Raw genomic sequence first — 24,600 nt, forward strand, 5'->3', positions numbered from 1 at the left:
CCGTTTTATGTGTCTACGCATATTTATAAAATTGATATTGATGTAAATGACCTATATTAATAGGAATATTGTAGACACTGGTATTAAAAAATTTCAAAAACCTTGAAAGTTTTTAACCTTGAAAATGATAAGAATTAAACCGTCACATTCTACATATGTATTTTTAACAGTTTTTCTTTATTCGTTTTTATAATTACAAAAAGAAACATTATCAATATTTCGCTTACATTAATTTTTTTACAAAGATATAAAATTGTCGTTATTTACATTTTTCAAAAACACTTTCGAAAATCACTCGATTTCAGTCTAAAATATATATTTAAAATTCAAAATTTTTCACTCTTTCTAGGTGCAAATTTATAAATTCTTAACTCGCTCTTTTAAACCCTGCAACTCGTCGTTGATGTCCTGAGGCAAATAGGGACCAACTTGAGCTTTAAAGTATTTCTCGATATCGGCCACCTCTTGTTGCCAGAAATCTTTAGGTAAATGGAAAAGTTGTTGCAAATCTACTTTTCCAGCTAAGCCATCGATATTTATTGAATTTTCGGCGGGCAATAGACCAATAGGTGAATCCTTATAACAGTTTTCGCCATCAACACGACGGAAAATCCAATCAAGTACACGGGAATTGTCGCCAAAGCCGGGCCAAAGGAATTTGCCATCGTTACCTTTGCGGAACCAATTGACGTGGAAAATTTTGGGCACATTACCACGTGACTCCATACTAAGCCAATGTTGTAGATAATCACCAAAATTGTAACCGAAGAAGGGACGCATAGCGAAAGGATCATGCATTATTTCTTTGCCTTTATGTTCGGCAGCAGCTGTTGCTTCACTACGCATTGAAGCACCCATAAAGACACCATGTTTCCAGTTGCGAGCCTCATAGACTAGAGGTACACCAGCAGGACGGCGTCCACCAAATAAAATAGCACTTATTGGCACACCAGCTGGATCTTCCCAGGCGGGATCAATAATGGGACATTGTTGGGCAGGTGTACAAAAACGCGAGTTGGGATGAGCCGCCATCTTGCCAGATTCTTTAGACCACAGTTTACCCAACCAATCTGTAACTGTTACTCCATTAATATTAGACGACTCCATACCTTCCCAGTAAACACCACCATCTGAAGTTGAAGCCACATTTGTAAAGACTGAATTTTTAAATATAGTTTTCATAGCTATAGGATTAGTAGACATGGATGTACCAGGTGCCACACCAAAGAAACCATTTTCGGGATTTATAGCTCTTAAAACGCCATTACTATCGAATTTCATCCAGGCAATATCATCACCGACACATTCAACTTTATAGCCTGGTAATGTGGGTGTCATCATGGCCAAATTTGTCTTACCACAAGCTGAGGGAAAGGCGGCAGCTATATAAATTTTCCTACCCTGAGAATTTGTTATGCCCAATATTAACATGTGCTCCGCCAACCAACCTTCACGTTTAGCAATAGTGCTACCTATGCGCAATGCAAAACATTTCTTACCCAACAGCGAATTACCGCCATAGCCTGAACCATATGAAACAATTTCATTGTTGTCCGGCTTGTGCAAAATAATAGTTCTTTCAGGATCACAAGGCCAAGAAGGTACTTGAATAACACCATCCTTGGGAGTACCCACAGAGTGCAAACACTTAACAAATTCGTCTTTGCCCTTATGAAGTTCATCTAAAATTTTCGTTCCAGCACGAGTCATTATTTTCATGGATTCTACTACATAAGGAGAATCGGTAATTTCAATGCCAATTTTTGAGAGAGGTGAACCAACCGGACCCATAGAGAACGGTATAACATACATAGTGCGACCTTTCATACAATATGGAAAACGCTTTTCTATAGCTTTCTGCATATCCTCGGGAGAAATCCAATTGCCCAAGGCACCAGGTGTGCCTTCTTCTGTCACCGGCACTGTTTGCTCTTTCTGATGTGTGCAAATAAAGGTGCGTGATTCTACACGGGCCACATCTGCTGGATTTGTTCGAGCCAACCAACAGTTTTCGTACTTTGTAAGAGGAACTATAGTGCCCTGTTTAACCATTAGTTGTTTAAGTAAAGAACTTTCATCTTTGGTACCATCGCAAATATGTACATGATCGGGTCGACAAAGATCAATACATTCATCCACATAGGATTTGACGGCCGGTGTAAGTTGATTTGGATTGCCATATTGATAAGAGCCAAAGGAACGGTAGGCTAAACGAAAATTATATTTGAAGCCAATTGATGATAATTTTGAACTGTAAAGAAATATAAAAAAGAGAATTTTACATGAGTCAATGAATTAGTTTATTGCTTGTATTTCGAGAGGAAATGTTGTGTAAGTATATATAATTCGATGTGTTTATAATATTTTGAGGTTAACTAAATATATGTTTATTATTAGAAGATAGAATTCAGGTGGCATTTATAATGTTAATATTCGAATTAAAGATTTAGGCTTGTGACCAAACTGTCCACTATTTTATTTCGACTTTAAATTGACAGTTGCGTAATCTGAATATTTGTGGTTCTGTTGTTTTGTAAGTTTTTTTTGCTAAAATGTTGATCTGTCCAATTCTATTCAACTACAACGTATTAGTCTATATTTTTTATAGTAAAAATATCGAGAAACTGTACATTTTGTTCGTTTTTTTACCAAAAATATTCCACAGAAATGGCGGCAGTAACGAATTCTAAATCAAAACAAACTAGAGAACACGTTTTTTCCACTTAGCGTTTTTATTATTTTTTTTATATTTTATATTCGTCTTTCTCGTATAGCAACATAAGTAAACAATAATGATCACCTGTTGTTGTTCTTGCTGGCCAATACACAGATACCCTCTATAAACAGAACACGCAGATACAATCATCAGCACTATATCTCTGTGTGTAGGAAATTTAATTTATTCGGTATACAACGACTTTTGTGTTAATTAATTATGCATTTGTTTAAAACAATAGAAAATAAAAGTAATAGTAAGCCTTTCATTAAATTCTTTCCAAGATAACCCTTTTTAAAAGAATGTTGGATAAGGATGATGGAATGGATTGAAAGTAAGTTGTTGATTTTTGTATTAATTGGAATCGATCTTGTATTATTTGATGACCTCTTGTATTTCAATGTCTTATGTATCGTCTTAGACAAAATTGGATCGAACAGATAGATTTTTACAGATAACCTTAATAATTTGCATTTTGTTACAAATTGTTAACAAAAATCAATAAATATTAGTAATTAAACGAGTAAAAACCGAATCCGAGTCTGGCTTCAGATAAGATTTTCTAGATATCACCAAATTATTGAAAAGCCCCATAATTGACACTCTAATTTGTAACATCTAATCGGAAAGTCCATTTATAGTTGTTTTATACTTTGGGATTGGGTCTGTAATGTAATTTCATTGATAACACAGGTCAATAAATTTTGAGGCCCGAGACTAAAGTATAATTTTCTAAAGGATTGAGTAAATCTGAATCCGAATCTTTAGGATGACATAGCAGATATTATAAACAAAGGCGTGTTCGCGCTGTTTCAAATTTGGGCAATAACAGTATTTTTTTTAAGCTTCATGACATGATTTAAGACCAGATTTAAGACCCGATCACCTGTTAGTTAAGACGTCAGAGAATAGCAGAAGAAAAAACCCATTCGCAATATCTAGGTGTCAGTTTCTGAGAAAACAATATTGTTGGATGGATCATTTGGAATATTGATAATGACATCTTTAATAATAACAGTTTCCTGCTGCTGGAACCAAGTGCTGTTCATTTCGAAAAAAAATTAAATTTGTTATCATCACTGAAGTCAGTTTTTGCAAAGAATATAACCTTGTTGAATGACTGCAGTTTATATTGATCGATCATTACGAAACTTAAAGACGGGTTAAATTTTGTCATTCGAAAATCGTCATTGAGGTTTCAATAGTTTGCAATAGAAAATTGTTTCAAAAATTTCGATTTCATTCGTATGCCAGAATTTAGCAACCCGATTATGTCATATGTTAATGTTAATATTTTTGGAACTTTAACAGCGATTACATATTCAAAATGACTGATAAAGAAGGATGTAAATCGTAAACAAACAATAGTATTTTGTGGATCATACATTTCAAAAATGGAACAAATAAATCATTAAATGATTACTCAACGCTTTAACACAGTGTGCCTTAAGTACATCAAATTGCTCTTCCACAGATTTAGCAGAGTTAAAGCGATAGTGTTAAGATAGAATTAGTTTCTACGTTTCGTGAAGAATCAGCTGATTCGGGTTTTTCATACAAAAACTAATTAACGACTTGCACAGGTTTTCGTAAGTCATTATGAATCAGCTGATTCAGCACGAAACGGAACGTAGATTCTAACTGAGCCCATAGAACCACAATCTGTTTATCTCCGTTATTTCCGTTAAAGGACCTTTTTAAAACTATGAAATTTACAAACAATTGACTTTAATTAAAGTTGCTGACTTGAATTGTGTAGGTTGTGAGTAGCCAGTAGCTAAACACAAAAATTGGCAAACAAATTAAAACAAAATAAGTTTTAGGTGAGGGGGTTCGTCAAACAAGAAAGAAAAAATTCATGTGTGCAGGTTTGTTGGCATGTATTCTGTTTGTTTTACAAATAAACTTAAATCCAAAAACATTTCAGTAAGTATTTCTTTGAAATTCGCGTGTATTTGAGAGTTATTATACACATACTAGCAGAGAGTGATCATGATAGAGTAAAATTATAATAAAAACAAACTTTGTTGTTATTGAATTCTTTTTTATATCACGCTCTCTTTCTCTTTGTTTTGATTTCGTTGCTGCAATATAATGTTGAAGTACATATTTCGTTGTATGAATGAATGTGTGCATTTGAATGCCTCTTACTTTGTACGGTCAGATTGTATGATGCAATGTTTCATCATCATTACTGATGGCGATTGCTTGGAAACAAGGCGCGATAGACAGACAACACGTTTCTTGAAAACATCTAGACATTTTTTATTGTAGAAGAAAATTTCGCTTTCGCTAAAGACCAAGAGATACAAAATCTCAATAAACATACATTCATTGATCTATACATAAAAATGTACATTTTGTACATGAATATGTAGCTGTATCTTATTAAAAGTAAAATGGACACAACATAGAGTACATAAGTATAATAGTACATTGATCCCTTTTGCAAAAACGCACACGATCATCTATCAACATATGGTTGCGATTTGTAGCATCAACTACATACATACAGCTTTAGACTAATTACGGATAGTGACAGATGTGGTATTTTTCGAAAAATGTTTTGCTGAATTGTTTTCTTGTATTTTTAGTTCTTTCTACATACATACATATGTACATATGTAAGAATATTTTCATTTGATTTCGTATTTTTATTTAACCTCGTCAAATTTAGCACAATTCTGTCTGTTTGTGATAACATTTTGTTGTTTTGAATAAATATTTATAAATAAAGTACATGAGAATTATTTTAAAAAAGTTTATAAACAATAACAATAATCATGACAAGCACATTTTTAAAAAAGCAAAAATTGCACAATTATTAAGACAATTATTGCTTAAAAACATTCATTTTCATCAGAATGGAAAGAATACAAACACGACTTGAATTTAACGAAAATTTCATGAAAAATATGACTTTTCAAAAGAATTAATAAAAAACATTTTTTTTTTTTTTGAAAAATCACAACTTTGAAAATATATAAGAAATATTCCGAATAATTGCTTTATTTAATAATTAAGTAGTTGTTATTATGAGGCAACTACTATAGTTAAAATATCATTCACCATTCAAATAATAACTTATTATTATTTATTGTTCGTTTATTGTTTTTCTCAAGAAAATTTGTGTACACGTCACATGACTAAATTTTTCATATATTATAAATTTTTATATTCAACAAATAAATCTATTTATAAAATATACGTTGGATGTCTGCTAAATTAAGAAATCAATTTCAATTTGTCCTGACAAAATGGGCATGTCTTAGAAGCTGTATTATTTCAGAAATTTGAAAAATTCTAAAGAGCCTTGTATGTCCAGAAAACTGAGTTTCTGAACATTGGACGATAAAATCTTCATAGAACACTTTATAAGGGATCTTCCACAAACAATTTTCATGTTGTGAGAATGACCAATTTAATCCTATGAGGCCATTTATGTATATCAATCTTAGACTTCTTCATTTTGCGGAGGCTTTTCGTCTTGCTCTCGTAAGTGTGATACCACAGGATCTTCGCCGTTCTACTCAAAAGGCCTTATGTGATTCTCCCACCTTCGTTCCGTAAAATGATTTTGTGTCCGTAGCGTTAATGACCCTTTAACAGCACATTCGCACTTTCGTTAAAGACTACTCCCGACTGGTCTGGTTATCATAAGTTTTAATTTTTCAACAGACATCGCCTTAATTGCCCTCTGAATGTCGGTTAATATGTTAACCCTTGTTGGCGCCATATTTTTTCTAGTTCAACTTATGCATTCTTTTATTACTCGGACTTTTTCCTGGAAGCTAGTGTTGTCATTAGGTAAACTGTAGTATATTTCTGTTTCTAGGTCAATATACAACCCTAATCCCTTTGTCACTCTATTTTAGAGCCATTTGTATAGAAATCGTTTGGTATTTGCTCTATAGAGCAAATATCTTGACCATTACATTTTATTCGGGATCAGTATATCAAAGTTCCAGACATATTGCCTTAATTGCCTTCTAAATGTCGGATTTTTCTATATGTTCCGCTTGACAGGTACATTTTATCCGGGATCAGTATTTCAAAGAGTATTTTCAGACATATTTTGTATCTGGTATACTGATCGGGTACGTCCGATGATTGTGTACAGCCTTCCAATATGTCCACTACACATTGATGACACATATCCATGTAATTGTGTTGGTCAGTACCTGTATCACTGTCAATAATTTGCGCTTAATTTCACTTTTTCAAAGTTTCAGACATATTCTATGTTTGGTAAGATGATAGGTCAGTACCTGTATCACTCTGTTACATATAAGTTTCGGAATTCCGAGATTTATTTTAAATTTGCGAATGTCAGTATTGCTAAAAATCAATCCTAATTGGAATCCCTAGTTAACAATAAATCAATGCAATATTGGTACCATCAGCACCAAATCACAGCTACTTAAGAAATTTGTTTAAAAAAATGACGGAAATATTTTTAAAATTTTCATCAGATCTAAAAAATGTCTTTTTATTATCACACACATCAAAGTACGTGTGAAAATAATTGTTTAAAATTTAAATAATTGTTTTCATTTAAAATATAACTAAAGAGGTCAAGTTCAAACAATTTGTTTAGCCTTATCAGGCAACCCATATACTAACTATAACACATATGTACTTTTGTGACGCCTAAAAATTTAGAATATTGAAAACACGCGTGTTTTATATATATTTTTTTTATAAATTTCAAAACAACCTATTCGAATCTATTTTAATAAAAAAAATCTGCACAGTAAAAACTTAACACATAAATTATAATAAAACAACAGCATTTACGTCATCAAGGTACTTTCCTTAAAAAACATATATGGCTGGCTTTTTACCACAACTCATATTTATCCAATGATATTAAACGTCCAGTTGTTATTGAGCGCTTAGAACTACAAAATATCAAAAAAATGAGACTGGTTCGTCTGTCTCTGATAATACAAAAAGTTATTTGAACTTTAAAAAAGGAAAATAATTTGTAAAGTAATAAATTAATGCTAATTAAAGCTCAAACTAAATTATTCGCATAATGGTGATAACTATAATAAAATTAAATAATTTCGATTACTTAGTTCCGAACAGCAGCTAAATAGTTTATTTACTAAGCAAATATAGTTTAGCAAAAATGGCACTTCACGTAAAGTTCCTCTAATGGCAGACTATTATTTATATTTTGGGGAAAATAAACAAAAAGACTCTTATCATTAAATTTTAATGTATTAACTAACAGATTTCTTATTAAAATACGATCGTGAGTCTACATTTTAAAGGCAAGATAAACATACTGTTACTGTATCTCAAAGATAAAATTTTAAGTTAAATTACAAAATTAAAATGTATTTTGTTTGAGGATATCCCAAAAGTGTAATTTTCCATTTATAATTTTACAAGATAATTAAGTTGTTTATAAGGAAAACTTTTGCGCCTCAAAAGAAAATTAATTTTAATAATTTATAGACCTTAGACCTTTAAAAAACACAATAGATTTCCCTGTGGACCAGACATCAGACACAACTTAATCTAACAATGACTTTTTTCCTTTACATATTTTTTTATATATATTAACATTTACTATTTATTTTAAATAAAATATTGAATACATTTCTGGTTTCAATTAAATTGTGTATAAACTTTTGTGACGTCACACACAACCCACAATAATTTTTTATTTCGTTTTGAAATGACCATGATCGTTGGACTTTGGACCCCGTCCGTAATCAGTGTAAAAACTTGTATTCTATAAAGTGTAGACACTAGTACAATATGTCGTCGGTCTATTTACACTTACATTTCATTTAAAGTGTCTACACAAGTATGTCTGTAAGTATGTCGGTGTGTGTGTGTGTATATCTCTAAATAGTAGTTTTTAGATTTTTTAACAAAAAACTAAAATTTCTTTATATATAAAATCTATACTCGTAATACTTGTTGTATTGTATACGAAATTTTTTAAAGAATTTTCATCATTTTACACACACGTGAAGGTGAGATACTTATGTATGTATGTATGTACATACATACATACGCGTAATGTGCATCCATCAACTGAAATGAATTGAACTGGTTGCCTTCTAAATACCCAAAAATCATTGCCCTTTTGAAAATTCTCAAAATGAAATAATTTTTTTCTTGTTGGGCCAAGGTTAAAATTGTATGTGAATGAACGCGTTCAATATGAACATTTTGAATAAATAAAGAATTTGTATCGCTTCTTGATTTAAAAAAAAAAAATATATTTATCTACATTTGAAAGTGATTGTTGTAAATAAGTAATATATAATGGAAATATTAACAAAAATATACACAAAATTTGAATTTAAACAATGAAGAGATACAAAGTTAAAAACTGAACATTATTTTTAATCTTTTTAAAGGACAAAATTATCCTATGCAGCCTAAACTCTGAATTTTTTAACTTTATTTACATATGAGACTTATCGCAGTTTTTTGTATATTTGTATATTCACCCATATCGTTAATAAATATGTTCCCTTTTCACTTGTTTCGTTCACTTACTTGTTGTAAACAAAGAACAGCTGTTTTATACAAAATCAACTATTATAACTTGACTTGTTTTAACTATTTACCCTTCGTTGGGAATGGAAATTTAATGGGAACAAAAATGTCACTTTTATTGGCGATAGGGTAATTATCGCTCCCAACTCGTTTTAATTTAATTTCGGCGAAAGTATGTATGTAATAAAAACGAAAGTGCTACAAAGTTTTCCTGTGAATTCGCTACCCAATTTTGTTCAGTTGTTTCCGTAACCAGTTATCATACTTACCTACATCGGACTTGATCATTCTGTCCATGACTTTAATTTTGATAATCTTGCACTTTGTTTCCACCTTATGTTAAATGCACTATGAGCTTAGACCGTCAAGGTATGCGCTAACATTCACTATTTATTGTCAAATCTATCGTTTGGCTTCCCCCTAGGATATATTTCCTTCATGCTTTTCTTCCATCTTGATCTCCTAACAGAGAAGTGACTGTGTTGGAAATGAGTTGGTGTCAAGAGTATATTATATGGTATTAGGTGTAAGGTAATACCATTGAATTTTTCTTCATTCTCCAGAAAAGTTCGCAGATACTAATAATCAATGTTTTGGACAGCATCGTCCTAAAGGTATACTTATACACCCTAGTATTTTATTATAATATATTTATAATTGATACGATAGGTTTCAATGACAGGTAGTGCATTATTGTCCCACTTATTTAGGGTGTTATCACAAATGTGCTTGGGTTTTCACAATTTCCCACCGGACTGGTTTGGAGTGATGAGCTCTTAGATTTATTTTCTATGATTTTATTTTTGAATAATCAATTTTTTTCTTCTGGAAAAGACGACTTTTTTGTTTTAATCTAATAAGGGAACAGACATTGCATAATGGACTTGAAATGAAAACCCTAAACAAGGTCGAAAAATTAAAGTACCCATTAAAAATGTTACACCTAATTTTGGTACAAAATATTTATGTTTCCATTATCGACAACTAGAATTTGAACACGATTAAAACTTTTTGACGGTTTCTTTTGTAGAAGACTTTAATATCCAGTATCAAGCATTATAAAATACATCTGTGATTTTAAATTAAAACAAGTATGAATATATAGTCGGGCATAGCCGACCATATGATACCCTACACTAGTCAATATGATAAAAATTGGGATTTAAAAAAAATAAAGCATATGGTTTATATTTTAACTTTATTCTGTAATTTTTTATATACTTTTGGTAAAAAAAAAAAGATTTTTTACAAGAGGGCTCAAAGGGGAGTAGGGGAAAATTTTAGCCTATCCTTATAAATGTTGGTAGAGCAACTTACGTCTACTTCAAAGTTATTTATGTAGATTTTAAAAGTTTTATTAGTGTTTATAGGTGAATTTTGACCTTCAAGGCATTTTCTGAAGGGAGTTTGTATGGGGGCTAGTGTCAAATGAGGTCCGATCATTACAAAAATCGGTAATGTCATTAAAAGTTCTATAAAACTAAGTTTTGCAAACATTTGTTGACATAATAGAACATTTAACTTAATTATGAGCCCAAAGGCCCTATTCGGGAAGTACGGTTGTATGGGTACTAATAATGGACCGATTTTATCAATTTTCAGCAGGCTTCGACCTTGGTCCCAAAAAAGAGCGTGTGTCAAATTTCATCAAATTATCTTTTACATGGATAAGCAGCCAGCCAGCCAGACGGACGGACATAGCTTAATCGACTTAAAGGTGGGTATAGGACGAATATTTTTGTATGTTACAAATATCAGCACAAACCCAATATACCTTCCCTACTATAGTGTTGTACGGTATAAAAATGCTAGGATAGAAAATTATTTATGGAAAAATATCTACTTGGATTAAAAAATCATATCATCGTGTCAATTACAAATTGTAGGGTATTATTCAAGATGTCTAGACTGATTAAATTTAATTATTTGTAGTTTATATATTTTCCCTATTTAGTTTTTATTTCTTAGATAAACCAACGTATGCTCAGTCCAGTTCAACTGGTTACAACTTGTATTATCAAATCAAAAAGAGCAAACATTTATATATTGAAACGCATATGAATATTCATATTATTATCACTAATAACTACAAGAACAAACACAAACTAATCGATAGTTAATCGTAAAAATTATATAAAAATTAGTTAAATTGGAATCATCAACATCACATTGGTATTCGTAATATTCATTAATATTTCATATCATTTGTTATTTTATTGATGTGACATGTTTGTAAGTGTAAATGTTTGTAAAGAGTGTGTTTCGAATAGATTTTCGATAACATTTTCATTAACTTTGATATCGACATTAACTGCGCAATTAACAGGGATTTTCGTTGATAACTTTTTAGCAAACATTTGTTATTCCAATAACAAATACAATATGACTTAATTGACATTTATAATGCGTAGATCCAGGAAAAAATGTTTTCAAAGTTAATCAGATCAAAATACAAAGTGCAAATGAGCTGCGATAATTAGGCAATGAAAAGTTTTTACTGAAAATTTAATAATTACCGCTATTCAGATTCAAAATAATTTTATAAAAAAGTGAAAAAATTTTCACAAGTTTAAGTTAACGTTATATAAAGTGGGAACTATTTAAAAGCGTACGCCATCATTGATAATAATATCTTTTTGTTATAAATTTAAGAATTTAAAAAAAATCATATTCTTATACAAATGTAATGATTGATTAATAATTGAACTGATCTTTTTTTATTATAAAAATTCCCACACTTCTAATAAACTTGTATAGGAAAACTACCGTATAACGTCATAAAAATTTCGGTTGTTATTCGAAGTTCTTAAAAAACATTCAATTACCTTGATCGATATTATTTTAAAACTTTATTTGCGACGTGTTTTTTTATACATATAAAGGCGACATACATACTGATAAGGTTAACTACTTCGTTTACAATTTACTCATATATGTATAGGTACATATCAGTTAATGAAAATATGGCGTGTGCCGCTAATTATAAATATATTGTTACTATTCACATATAAATATTATTGGTTTTATAATAGTTTCGGAATTTTGCTCTTTTCTACAACAAATGGTTTTTATAATATATTACATCTTTTTATACGTCTATAGTTGTAAAATTTGATAAGATAAAATGAGTTTGAAACTATTTTTGTGCAAATTTTATATAAATATTTTCCCCCATTTTTAAACAATTTTATATCGCCATCTAAAGCGTAAATGACCTTAACTTATCAACCATTTCAAATCGAACGTAATGTCAACCAAGCGATAGCATAGCGTCAAGAATGCTATAACAGGCAAGACGAAACTATTGTCTTAAAATGTATAGAAAAATATGCTATAAAACCAGGAGTTAACATCGTGTTAATAAAGTCAAAATTTGTCTATTTAAACCAAAAAACGGTAATTCTACCTAGAATACAACTCTGAGATTATTCTAATGTATATTTTAAATATATGTCAAGTGAGGATTCGCGAACCCCAATAGTCCGTAGCAGCATTCTTACGACTGCTCAATTATTAAAATTCAATTTTCAACTACCCATAACTTGGTAATAATAATTTGAATGGCACCCTACTAAATAGTTTTTAAATATAAATATGTATCCTTAAAATCGGATGGAAAACAAAATAATGGCACGCACACAAAATTTTTCATGTCAAAGAAACCTGCATAGCGCTACCATTGGAGCATTAAAAAGATTCATTCATAAAATTTAAATTCGGAAGCTCCTTTTCTCTATGCCTATGTCAAAATTTATCTCGGCAGAAACAAATATATATATTTGTCATACCTTTTATAACTCTAGAAAGTGCCGATGTATTTGAACTATAATTTCGAGAGTATTAATCCCTCCTTTTTATGGATATGTATTTCATTATGCTAAAATATCGTGTTTTGAAATGATGAATATAGTAGCAAATGGAATGGCTAGCGTCAAAGCACACTACTTTAAAACCAGTGCTAGAATTATATTACCTTTATAATAGAACCTCATTTTGGTAATATTGCAATACCAAGGAAAAGATGTGCTTATAGTACCTCTAGTTTGCCGGAACTATTAACTGCTGATGATCAAATGTATCCACTTTCCTTGGAATGTGGTATCAGAGAACCATATAAACTGGTACCACGGTAGACCGTAGAACATAGTTTCGGAATTTGTCTTACCCCGATTATAATAGAGGTCACTTCGAGGTATAAGTTGTGGCTATGGTTTAAAGACAAATTCGCAAGTAGAGAATGTCGTTGAAAAGACTGATGGCACTATGCGTTGGAAATAACTTAAATATATATGTAACAAGGTTAGAGAGGGGTTAGGTGACCATATATACTGTTGGGTATATTAATACGATTTCAAGGTAAGAGAGGTGATTTTAACTTCACTAAACATAAACTGTTACCAAGGGAATCGGTAGCCCATAGGACAGAGTTTTGGACTTTGTCTTGCCCCGATTATTAGAGAGGTCACTTCGGGGTATAAGTGGTGGCTATAGTTTAAAGATAAATTCGCGGGAAATAAGTTTAATGTATAAGGTTGGGTACATAGAGTGAGTGTGTTGGAGTAGCCGAAGATTGTACTACCTAGGGTACAGTAAGAATATTTGTACGTGGTTTACAAAGAGCTCGAATATCTTTTGTAAAACCAAATAATTAGATACGATTTTAGGGGGGCTTTGAAATCGTTCGATTACTGCCTTCATTTAGCTCCTGAACATGACTATTATATCAAGTATCACAATAATCCGATCCACCCTCTTAACACAGCTATAGGTTAGGCTATCGAAAGTAATTTAATTTTAATCAAGGCACAAATTAGCACCTTTTTTTAAATACAATCTATATAAACTTCTGTAACAACTGTACATAATCGAATACAATTTTTTGCCTCCAAACAATAAAATAATCTGCCAAAAAATATAAATAAAAACAAAATTAAAACAAAACAAGTTAAATTCTATTTTTATTGCAATTAAAAATTCAAAACATGAAGAAATAGACGAAAAGAAAAAGAAAGAAAACTGAAGTAGGTACAAGACGAAAGCGAAGAAGAAGCAAATGAACAAAAACAAGACGGTATAAAAACAAAAATCGAACAAAAACATTTCAAATCTAAAAAAATAATAACAACAAACTACTATATGTATGTTGGGACAAATACAACGTTGTACAAATAACTCGAAGAACAACAATTAACATATGTTTTGCAATTTACACTCACAAAAACTAAGTATCTATGTGCATAACTGTATTAATGAATCGTTGTATAGGTGTGTTCACATTAAGATTCAAGTATGTTTATTTTATGTTTGTAGCGTTGTTTGTATGTGTTTGTGAAAATGAACTGAAGAAGGGGCTCGCCTCATTTTATTCGAGGTTATCACCGTGACTTGTCTTGTCTCTGAGTGACGGTATCAAAATAAAAAAACCAAAATAAACAATTGTATCTACATACTACTTATCAAATGTATTGTATACATTTCAGTATACAATTAACACATACACGGACGCTGTCGCTCCTCTTAGTAGATCGGAGTAAAAACCTGTTTTTTCTACATTTCATTTATATGAACCCACGAAAATTCGAATTTTATTAAAATAGCCAGCTGTATGATATTCCATGCCGCGCCCTTTTAAACATTTTTTTTCAAAATAGAATTTAAATAAAAACAAAAATTGCACAAACATTTATTAGTACACAGATACAAAGCACGCATACATTGAAATAGTTTTACATAGACATACACCGCAGAAGTACAAAAACATTAATTTAACAAATTTATTTTGTTTAAATAACAATTAGCTAACACGTGTTTTAAAACCAAAATATACGAATGCCCCAACGAAGCATACATTTAGAATAGCAAAAACATATTTTGCTGTATCATATTATTAAAATAATATTATTATAATGGTCATAATCTGAACTACTTAGCATACAAAATAATCAGGCCCATTCTAAAAAAATACAGTTTCACAAGTAGATTTTTGTTAAAACTATATGTGAATATCTGTTATTTTGCTCTGTGGTGTCACAGATCGGATTTTATTTAAGCAAATCCGCCTCTTAAAGTTATATTGATAGGTGAAGTGCCAAATGAAACTATTTAGTTGGCTCATATCAATTGGGACAATTAAATAAAAATTATTTGTATTTTATGCTTAAATTCTATTTGTTTTTCACAGATTAGTGTAAGTTTCTGCTGTGAAAAGTTTTAATATTTGACATGGCAACTGCAAAATTCAGAAGACTATAACTATTTTTATTATGCATATTTTTCATAATATTAATAAGCTTCGAATTCGAAAACCAATGTATAGGGAATAATCGTAATACGTTCAGTCTACTAACTTTACCGTATCAAATAAAATGATCTGATCTCAAAGAAACTCATACATTATATAATAAATAGTATTTGAAGTCATTATTTTATCACGATGGTGTCACGGAAAGGTTTAAAAAGTATGTAGTTATATAACAAATAATTAGGTAAGATACTACTTCTATGTAATATATGTATGTAGTACTCATTGATAAGTATGTTAATAAATAAGTACAATAATACTTTTTACATAGCCTTTACTTCTTAGAGCTTACAATAAGAATTATGTTCAATAAATTATTCTCAAATCAGTGCTTCCACGTAACTTTGATCCTGTTTCTAACCTTATAAGCTTATAAGTTTCGATTCATTATTACTATAAGCTTCAAGTTTATTAAGGAAATTTAAAGCTTAAACCGCTTGGCTCGTTAAAGTCGTTACCAAGTTTTGTTGAGATATTATTGTTCCTACAGATCACAATACACAGGACATTGTTGGATACATTAACACCGAAGATGAAGTCAGAAATCTACGGTATTAATATATTTAACCTACGGATCAGTAGAGTTGATTTACGTCAACCATTAAGTAGATGGATACGAAAAGTCACTTAACTCGTTCTCAAGAGGGCTTTGGCTCAACAAACGTGCCACTTAAACCTAATCTATAATGAATCATATGTTTTTTATGCCAAAATCGATTGAATTTTTTATTTATATGCTGAAATAAACAATTGACAACACTGAATTTTCTTACGACATTCGAAAAACATATGAAAAATTGTCGTAAGAGTTGTATAGAACTTTTGCATAGAAAAACCAGTGTACACTAAACAGGTATATGCAATCGAACAGCTGATAATTTTTTTGTTTTCTTATTTGCATACCTTCTCTGTCAAAATATGTTTTTGTTTATTTGAAACAAAATAAAATTTTAATAAAATTTAAAATGTTTAGTTTGTAAAAAAATAATATTGTTTGCACAAAAAATACATTTCAACCATCTTCCGCATTGCGCCCTTTTTGAGGTCCGCTGTCTTTAGCCAAACTTCATCCGTTTAGAACAGAACTTTAATGGCATAAATCAGGTCATTCCAGATATCAACTATCCCCCGTATTGCGCACGTTGAGAAGGCTGTTGTCTTTAGCCACACTTTGGTAGCCACAACACAACTTTATTGGCACAAATCAGGCCAATTCAGATATCAATTCAGATATCTTTAGTATTGCGCCCGTTTTCGCTTACTTTCGTTTGCCAAACTTTTGTAGCTAAAGATACAAATTTCGTGGCACAAATCAGGTTATTCCAAAATCTTGCTTTTGTCAGGTCCTCTGTAACATTTACCAATAGCATCCACCTTAATATAAGTATATAAAAATTCCATTTAAAATCACTGCATGTTTTTTGAAATAAAATTAAGAATTTTTTTAAAAGACAAACATCAAAAAATATTTTAATTTATTTTGACATTGAGCTCATACAATTACAAAAACAAAATACATGTTGTTTTTGTATTGTTGTAGTGATGCATATACCTGTTTAGTGTACCCTGAGAAAAACCAACAATATTGTTATGACTTTTGTAGCAGCTGCTGACATACAACGCTACAACATCGATTGTGAATTGAACAATAGTTTTGCAACGAAAATGCTTAGATTTTTTTAACCTTATTCCACGAATATGCTTAATATGAACACACAGACAACCGTATTGGATTGTATGAAATCTTTAACTTCTTCTAGACGAAAAGTTTACATTATATGACTACCAGGCCACTCGAGAGTACTTCAATGAAAAGGAGAGCACAACAGACCCACTAATGGCATAGTTGTATTTCTTTGGATTTGATGTAGTACACATCCACCCATCAACTTTATCCAGTATATATGGCAAAGATCAGCACTTATTCTGCATTATTATATAAAAATCAGAATATATAATGTAAAACAAACACTAATTCTCTTTCTAAAGCTCTAACATTTGTTTACACTCTATTACTGAAAAGGGGCAGATATGTAGATCAGACAAAGATTTGCTAAGAAAAACAGTAGCACAAATACAATAAACTTTAATTCTACACGCTTAATTTAAAAAAAGATCGAACTCGGGTGTCAACAATTAAAGCATGCTAAAAGTTTATTTACTCTTATAATTATTATTATTATTGCTTTTTTTTGTTATGCCTCGTTCTTATTTATTTCTTTGTTTTTGTTTTGATTATGAATTCTCATCAGCGATACGAAAACATCAACAGCGACAACGACAATAACAATATTATTATCATCATGTAGTTGTTTTTTTTGCTTTTCAGTACAACGTCGTTGTGTTAAATTTAATTGCAAAAAAGTTTCCAAGAAAATAAAAAAGATAATACTGACAGACAGACAGACAGACAGACAGACAGACTGTTTACGCACTAAATTTATACAAATAAAACGAGCAAAAAAAGGGAAATACAAACAAATTTAATATTCAAAATGTGTGCTGTTCACTTACTAACACACTCCTCCAAATTAACATGTTGTTTGTATATATTATTGACTTACAAAGCTAACGATCGATCGATCACCGATCAAAACATTCAGCAAAAATCTGTGTATTTCTTGTTTTGTCTTGTGCCATTACCACCACCAAACGGGGAGGTGTAAAATGTTGTATTAGTCTTGTACGAACTAATACGTACTGGTGGTTTCTAATTTTGGTATTTAACTTTTAAAAGAAATAATACAAATTTTTCACTTGCTGTTGCCAAGTGGCAGCACAAGCTGTATTTGTTTTGGTGTTTTTTTCTCTTGTACTCGTATCGCTTGTTTTATTTTTATGGCTGTATCATTTTTTTTAATGTTATTACTGGTCTTGTTTGCTTGTATATATTTGGATTTGGGGCCACTACTGATATTTTGAAACGAAAAAACAACAAACACTGGTTGTACAAGTTAAATTTGTGTGAATGTTGGTTTGTTTGTTTTTGGCATGCGGTTGGATGGGTGGACTGATGTTTGCGCGGGTGTTTAAGTGTGCTCATGTTTGTACACAAGCATGTTTTAGCGGATCTCTCTCAACGAAAGCGTAGAGACCGATAAATATGTTGATCAAAATAAAGAAATGGTAAAACTGATATAAATGGTAGGGAGAACTTGATATAAATTTAAAAGCAAAAAAGTATTGCATATTTTAAGGCATTTTGTTACCAATGAATTAGTCTGTTGGATTTTCAACAGTTGGGTCGATAATATGTTGGCGCAAACAAAAGTCAAGAAATCTTAAAATCTCTAAATAATTATGGTAAATGTTCTTGTTTCTCTACCAAAGGCGGCACAACTTAATTTTGTATAAGTCTTTATGGTAATACTGTTTTTCCCATAGAAAGTCCCCTTTAGGAAACGACTAGAAGGTCGATAATTTTATTAACATTTATAGGGATATACGCATTGCCTCCTTATTCTCATCATATTCTTAAAAAAATACAACTCATATGATCAGCCATGCCCGACTATAAATTCTTATTGGTTTTTGAAGTAATATTTTTCAAATATTTTTGAAAGAATTTAGGAAAATTAAATTGAAGGCATTTAGAGGTAATATAACTAAGGTACTGTTCACAATCTTTCCCACCAGCATATTTAGTCTATAAACTGTAATTTATCCTTTGTCTGCGATTGATTAGATGTGGGGTCAAACTAGGGCACCCATAACTAAAACATATAGAACTAGTACCCCTAAGGGCAAAGTTTCGGTATTTGTCTTGACGCGGTTATGGAAAATGTGCAATTTTTGGAGTGTGCACGCCATTGATGTCTTGTCTTTGGCATATTTAATGGAATTCTATTTCTGTCTAGCAATTACGTCTCCAGGTGCTGTTACCGAATCAACAGGGACCATCTCATCTGAGTGCTTGCGCGCAGTTAATGTAATTTATATCAAAATTGATCAATGTCAATGTCTCAGACTTACCACATTGTGTTCTCTATAAGTAATAACTTGTCTTTGGCTTATTTAATGGTTTCGTATTTTGGTCTACCAATTAGATCTCCAGGTTCTGTTATCGAATCAAGTATTGTTCGTGCATTTCAGAAAGCACTCGACTTTATGTTCACAATTCTAAACTAGTTTCCCCAGATATTGTGACAAAGCACAATAGTATGGTCTTGCCAAACATTTATACATAACAAATGTGAGATGTAGGACGGATTATATATGAGCTATGAGAACATGTATATGTTACCTATACTTATATAGATTTACACATACGGATAAAAACCAAAGAATATCCGGTCATGGAATCTCTCATTTAATATGTAACTGTAACATATTCTAGTATTCAGTATTATAGAATATTGGGCGGTAACTTTTTACTTATTGGTATTAAAGTGATCATCAGAGGTCTCTTTAAAAATGATTTGTGTATTTCGAACAAATAGCGACACATTTCTCTTGCATGGTTTCCTAAGCGTCGAGAGTCCTCCTAAGTTTGACAACGCTTTAAAATGCAAGTGAAGCTTTTTATTTATGACATTGATGGTAAAGTTGACCAGTTGGATAAGGAATTGATGTAATCATAAGAGAATTGGAATCAACTGAGCTATGCTTATGGCGGCTACCTCATTAATATCGGAAAAAGGTTAAAAATAAAATTTTGCGTTTTTAATGAAAAAATGGGCGGTTTTTTAGTTGTTTGTTAAAGGATTTGAAAACAGTTGGCAATATTGCAACCCACGGTAGTGATAAAGTGTGTAAATATCAGCTAAAATATTTTTAACTTTTGTCTGTTAAAAGACAAAAGTTAAAATATGCACTAAAGCTTTTTATTATTTTAAATAAAACGGAAGCAAGAAAATTGCAGGTATAGAGAGAAGGAATGAAAGTAATAACAACAAGTAAAAATTGCCGTAACTCTGTTTAGCCCCAGAATTTCAAATTTAAATCTTACACAACATAAATGGTGTAGAATTCTCCCAGCTGAAGGGTACATTACAGTTATACATAGGTATGTATATAAGTATATAAAGATCACTATGTACTGGGTACAATTTCTACTACACCAAATAAATTATATACAATTTAATTTAAATTATCATTTGTTTTGCTTACGCAATAGGGGAATCAAAATCCAAATTCATACTTGTTATCAAAATTTGCAAGACCTATGAATATAGTCGCACTCACAATTTATTGCAGACTTTATAAGGCAAAATATTTTGCAAAAAAAATGAAATAATAATCCAAAATACAAAATAAAAAGACAAATTGTACACACACTAGAGATTACATATTTTAATCTGAAGCCATGGAAATTTCCTAGAGAAATAAAAGAAAATAAATATTTTTCGCTTTTAAATGAAGGAAATACTTGAATAGATGAACGACTGGGATTGGTGTTTAAATGATAGACATACAAATCGCAAATGTTCAGTGGAACAAAGAGGGAAGTGGAAATTGATGACTTTGTTATGGTTGCAGTTGTTGTTACATTTTGAATTGTGGTCAAACAATTTAGTATAAAGTTGTTTTAGTACTTGTGTTTTTGTTTAAAATTGTTGTTTTTATAACAAAACAAAAACATAAACATAATACAAAAATGCAATTGTTTTATTGTGTTTGTATTGACAGTGTGCAAAGAAATTCTGTTGACAAGGAGAATATTTTGCTACTAAATTAAAACTTGAACCGATATATATGAACGAAAATATTTCGCTACTTAATATTAACGTTACTGTATCAAGATATTGCTAGAGTTATTTAGTTATCAGAAGTAATATTATGCCAGTATTCCAAAATATGGAAAGACTATATTTTTATTGTACCTAATTGACGTTAAAATCTGGCAAGGATGGAAATCATTATTTATCTTAAAAAAAAGCCGATTAGTCAAATACCAAAGTCTTGATATAATCAAAAGTGTAATCGGGCCGCTAGTATGGTTTCATCGACTACTACGATCTATGAGAGACCTTTTGTATGCAGTGTCCTGTACGCTAACCGAAATTTAGAATTAAGAAGTATTTTACTCGACCGCGTACAGGTCTATTGAATCTTTGATGTGCCATGTTACCTTGTTCCCGATACACTTAGAGTTATTCGCAACATGCCACATCAGTTGTAATCTATTGGACAAAGTATTAAACAATACAATAGGGGTAAGGGTTCGTTTGCAGTTCTCTTATTTTCCTTTCTGTAACAATGTATTGATTGCTAGTCCTGTCTAATAATGACACATAAAACTATTCAGTCAATGCAATGACTGAAATATACAACCGATTTTATATATTAACACTACATTTCAGTCCTTAAAGGGACTATAACGACCTACTCTGTAACTTGATTTTTGTCGAAAAAGAAGCAAGTTCTTCAGCTTTAGATGAACGATAAAGTAAAAACATTAATAGCGCATAGTTTCAGTACTCTCTTTAAACAATCAGATTTTAAGTTATGTTTATCTAGTAAATAACCGTTATTGTTCCATATACTTTATCATTTTTTATATTTTGTCCAAATACTAACAGGACAAACTGTATCTGAAAACTCGAATATGTAGTAATTTAGACACGTATAAATATATTTAATTGTATTTAATTTGACACATACCCATTCTTCAAAAGTTGTATTGTTTTGATCAACATTTTGGCTTTGTTGTTGTGGAAAATACTGCTGCTGCTGCTGCTTCTGTTGATCTTGACAAACGTTTTTTGAACTCTATTGTTCTATTTTTGATCAAATATGCATTAGGTATCTTGCAGATACATAAACAAAAACAAATAGACGTAAGTATGTATATTCTTTACTTATGTATGTTTGTATTCGTAGTAAATGTATCAAAATCTCTAAATGATCATATAAATTAAATAATTCAATTTGTTTATCGGATGCTGTGCCAAACAAGAGGGTGTCAACGTACAAAGTACTTTCGTTTTCAATTTTTTATTTTTTGTTGGATTTTTCGATTATTTTTGCTCGCTTTAAATGTAATTTTAACAATTGTTTTTATTTATTTTTATTACTAACACCGGTATTTACAATTACAGCCGGAATGCTGAATATTTCGGTTGTTTTAACGATCTGTACGGCAACAAGCAACAGTTGCTACTGAAAATCATTGCTCTGCAACAACATTTCTTATTTTCGATTTACTTTATTAAAACCACAATATTTATGTTTTTTTGTTTTCTTCCTCTTTTTTCACATTCGTTTATGTTGTCTGTGTTATTAATGTTGTTTTTGTTTTTTTGTCGTTCACAAGTTGTGTGTTGGCGATAAGATAAGACAGGCCCCCACCAGTTGTAGCTGGTATAGGAAAACACAACGAACATTTGGGAAACCTAAAATGACTGCAAGAATGCATATCACCAACCGACCAGTTTTCTGGATTCACATTTTACTATGATACACACACACATTAACACAACATATTTTGACTGTAATCGGTTCACTGGTACATATGTATTTATACCCTACACCACTTTAGTGGGGAGAGTATATTGGGTTTGTGCTGATGTTTGTAACATACAAAAATATTCGTTCTATACCCAATCGGCTTAGAATCATTTTCTGAGTCGATTAAGCTATGTCCGTCCGTCCGTCTGGCTGTCTAGCTGTCCATGTAAACCATGTGCGCAAGGTACAGGTCGCAATTTTCATAATTGGATGAAATTTGGCACACACGCTTCTTTTGGCCCAAGGACGAAGCCTATTGAAAATGGTTAAAATCGGTCCATTATTTCGACTAGCCCCCATACAACCGTACCCCCCAAATAGGGCCTTTGGTTTATAATTAACTTAAATGATCTATTATGTTAACAAAAGTCGACAAAACTTAGTTTTATAGAACTTTAAATGACACTACCGATTTTTGTAATGATCGGGCTTCATTTGACCCTATCCCCCATACAAACTCCCCTTCAGAAAATGACTTAAAGGTCAAAATTCACTTACAAACACTAATAACACTTTTAAATTCTACATAAATAATATTGAAGAAGACTTAACTCCCCCTACATTTTTAAGGATAGGGCCATATTTTGCCCTACTCCCCTTTGGGCCCTCTTAAAAAATCTATTTTTTTGCCAAAAAAAGTAAAAATATTCCGAAATAAAGTTTAAAAAAACAAACCAAATGCTTTATTTTTTTAAATAATCCCCATTTTTAACATACATACTGACTGGTGTAGGGTATCATATGGTCGGCTACGTCCGACTATACATTCATACTTGTTTTTAGTTGCAGTTGGAATTTGAATTCTCAAATGCACTTATTACGTACGCAGGTTTACAAGTTGTTTATTTCTGTTGTTGTTTTTATTATCGTTGTATATAATTATTACATATTGATAAGAATGTTCGAGTGTGTATTCCCTAATTGGATTTACATAGTGGCGACCCCATAAGTTGTTTTCGTATTTGTTGTTTATTTTTTACTACAACTTCCATACTCAGCTGTTTTGAGTCCCTTACATTGTTGCAATAAATATATTAGTTTTGTAAAGATGTTTGTAGATGCGTTATAGCATCTTGTTTGCAGTATAGTCAAAAGACTAGACATAGATATTAAGCTAGTCCATAGGCTAGCAGATGATGTTTTCAACTGTCTAAAGTTCCTCAATATCCTCACATAATCTCTAGAAGCTTGTTATGATGTTGTCCAACTTACCGACAAAAGCCCTATTATAGTAATACGCCATTCTAATATTTGTTAGATATTAGTCGTGATTGCTCTCTCATCATGTTTTGGCTATGAGGCCTTAGATCCTTTGCAATACATTATTTTAGTTAAGGACTGATCAATAACGTCACGAAATGCATTACATAAATTAAATAGTGACAAATAACTGGTTTTACCGTCCTGTGCCATTTGTGTGGATCAAGGTTGGAACGTGATCTTGGCACATAACACAGTTTTATAACAACACTTAAGCATTTATACATTCAACAATTAGGCTATAATACACATTATACCAAACTTTTTAAAATGAGACAATACGACATAAATTGTTGCAATAGTCCCCAGATCGATGTGTTCCCTTATCAGTCCGTATATGAGCAATAGT

The 24,600-nt window shown here is 31.2% G+C and overlaps 1 protein-coding gene across 1 annotated transcript; it reads right to left on the bottom strand.

The window, feature by feature from the left end:
- Positions 1-158: 158 nt before the first annotated feature.
- On the bottom strand, positions 159-22,656 carry LOC111677472 (phosphoenolpyruvate carboxykinase [GTP]-like). The gene is made up of 2 exons (XM_023438593.2): positions 22,146-22,656; positions 159-2,251 (listed from the first exon to the last, which is right to left on the bottom strand). Exons 1-2 carry the CDS (start codon positions 22,178-22,180, stop codon positions 358-360), a joined length of 1,929 nt encoding a protein of 642 aa, XP_023294361.2. The 5' UTR covers positions 22,181-22,656; the 3' UTR covers positions 159-357.
- Positions 22,657-24,600: the final 1,944 nt, after the last annotated feature.

This window comes from Lucilia cuprina, chromosome 6 (genome assembly GCF_022045245.1).
Source record: "Lucilia cuprina isolate Lc7/37 chromosome 6, ASM2204524v1, whole genome shotgun sequence".
Classification (NCBI taxonomy): domain Eukaryota; kingdom Metazoa; phylum Arthropoda; class Insecta; order Diptera; family Calliphoridae; genus Lucilia; species Lucilia cuprina.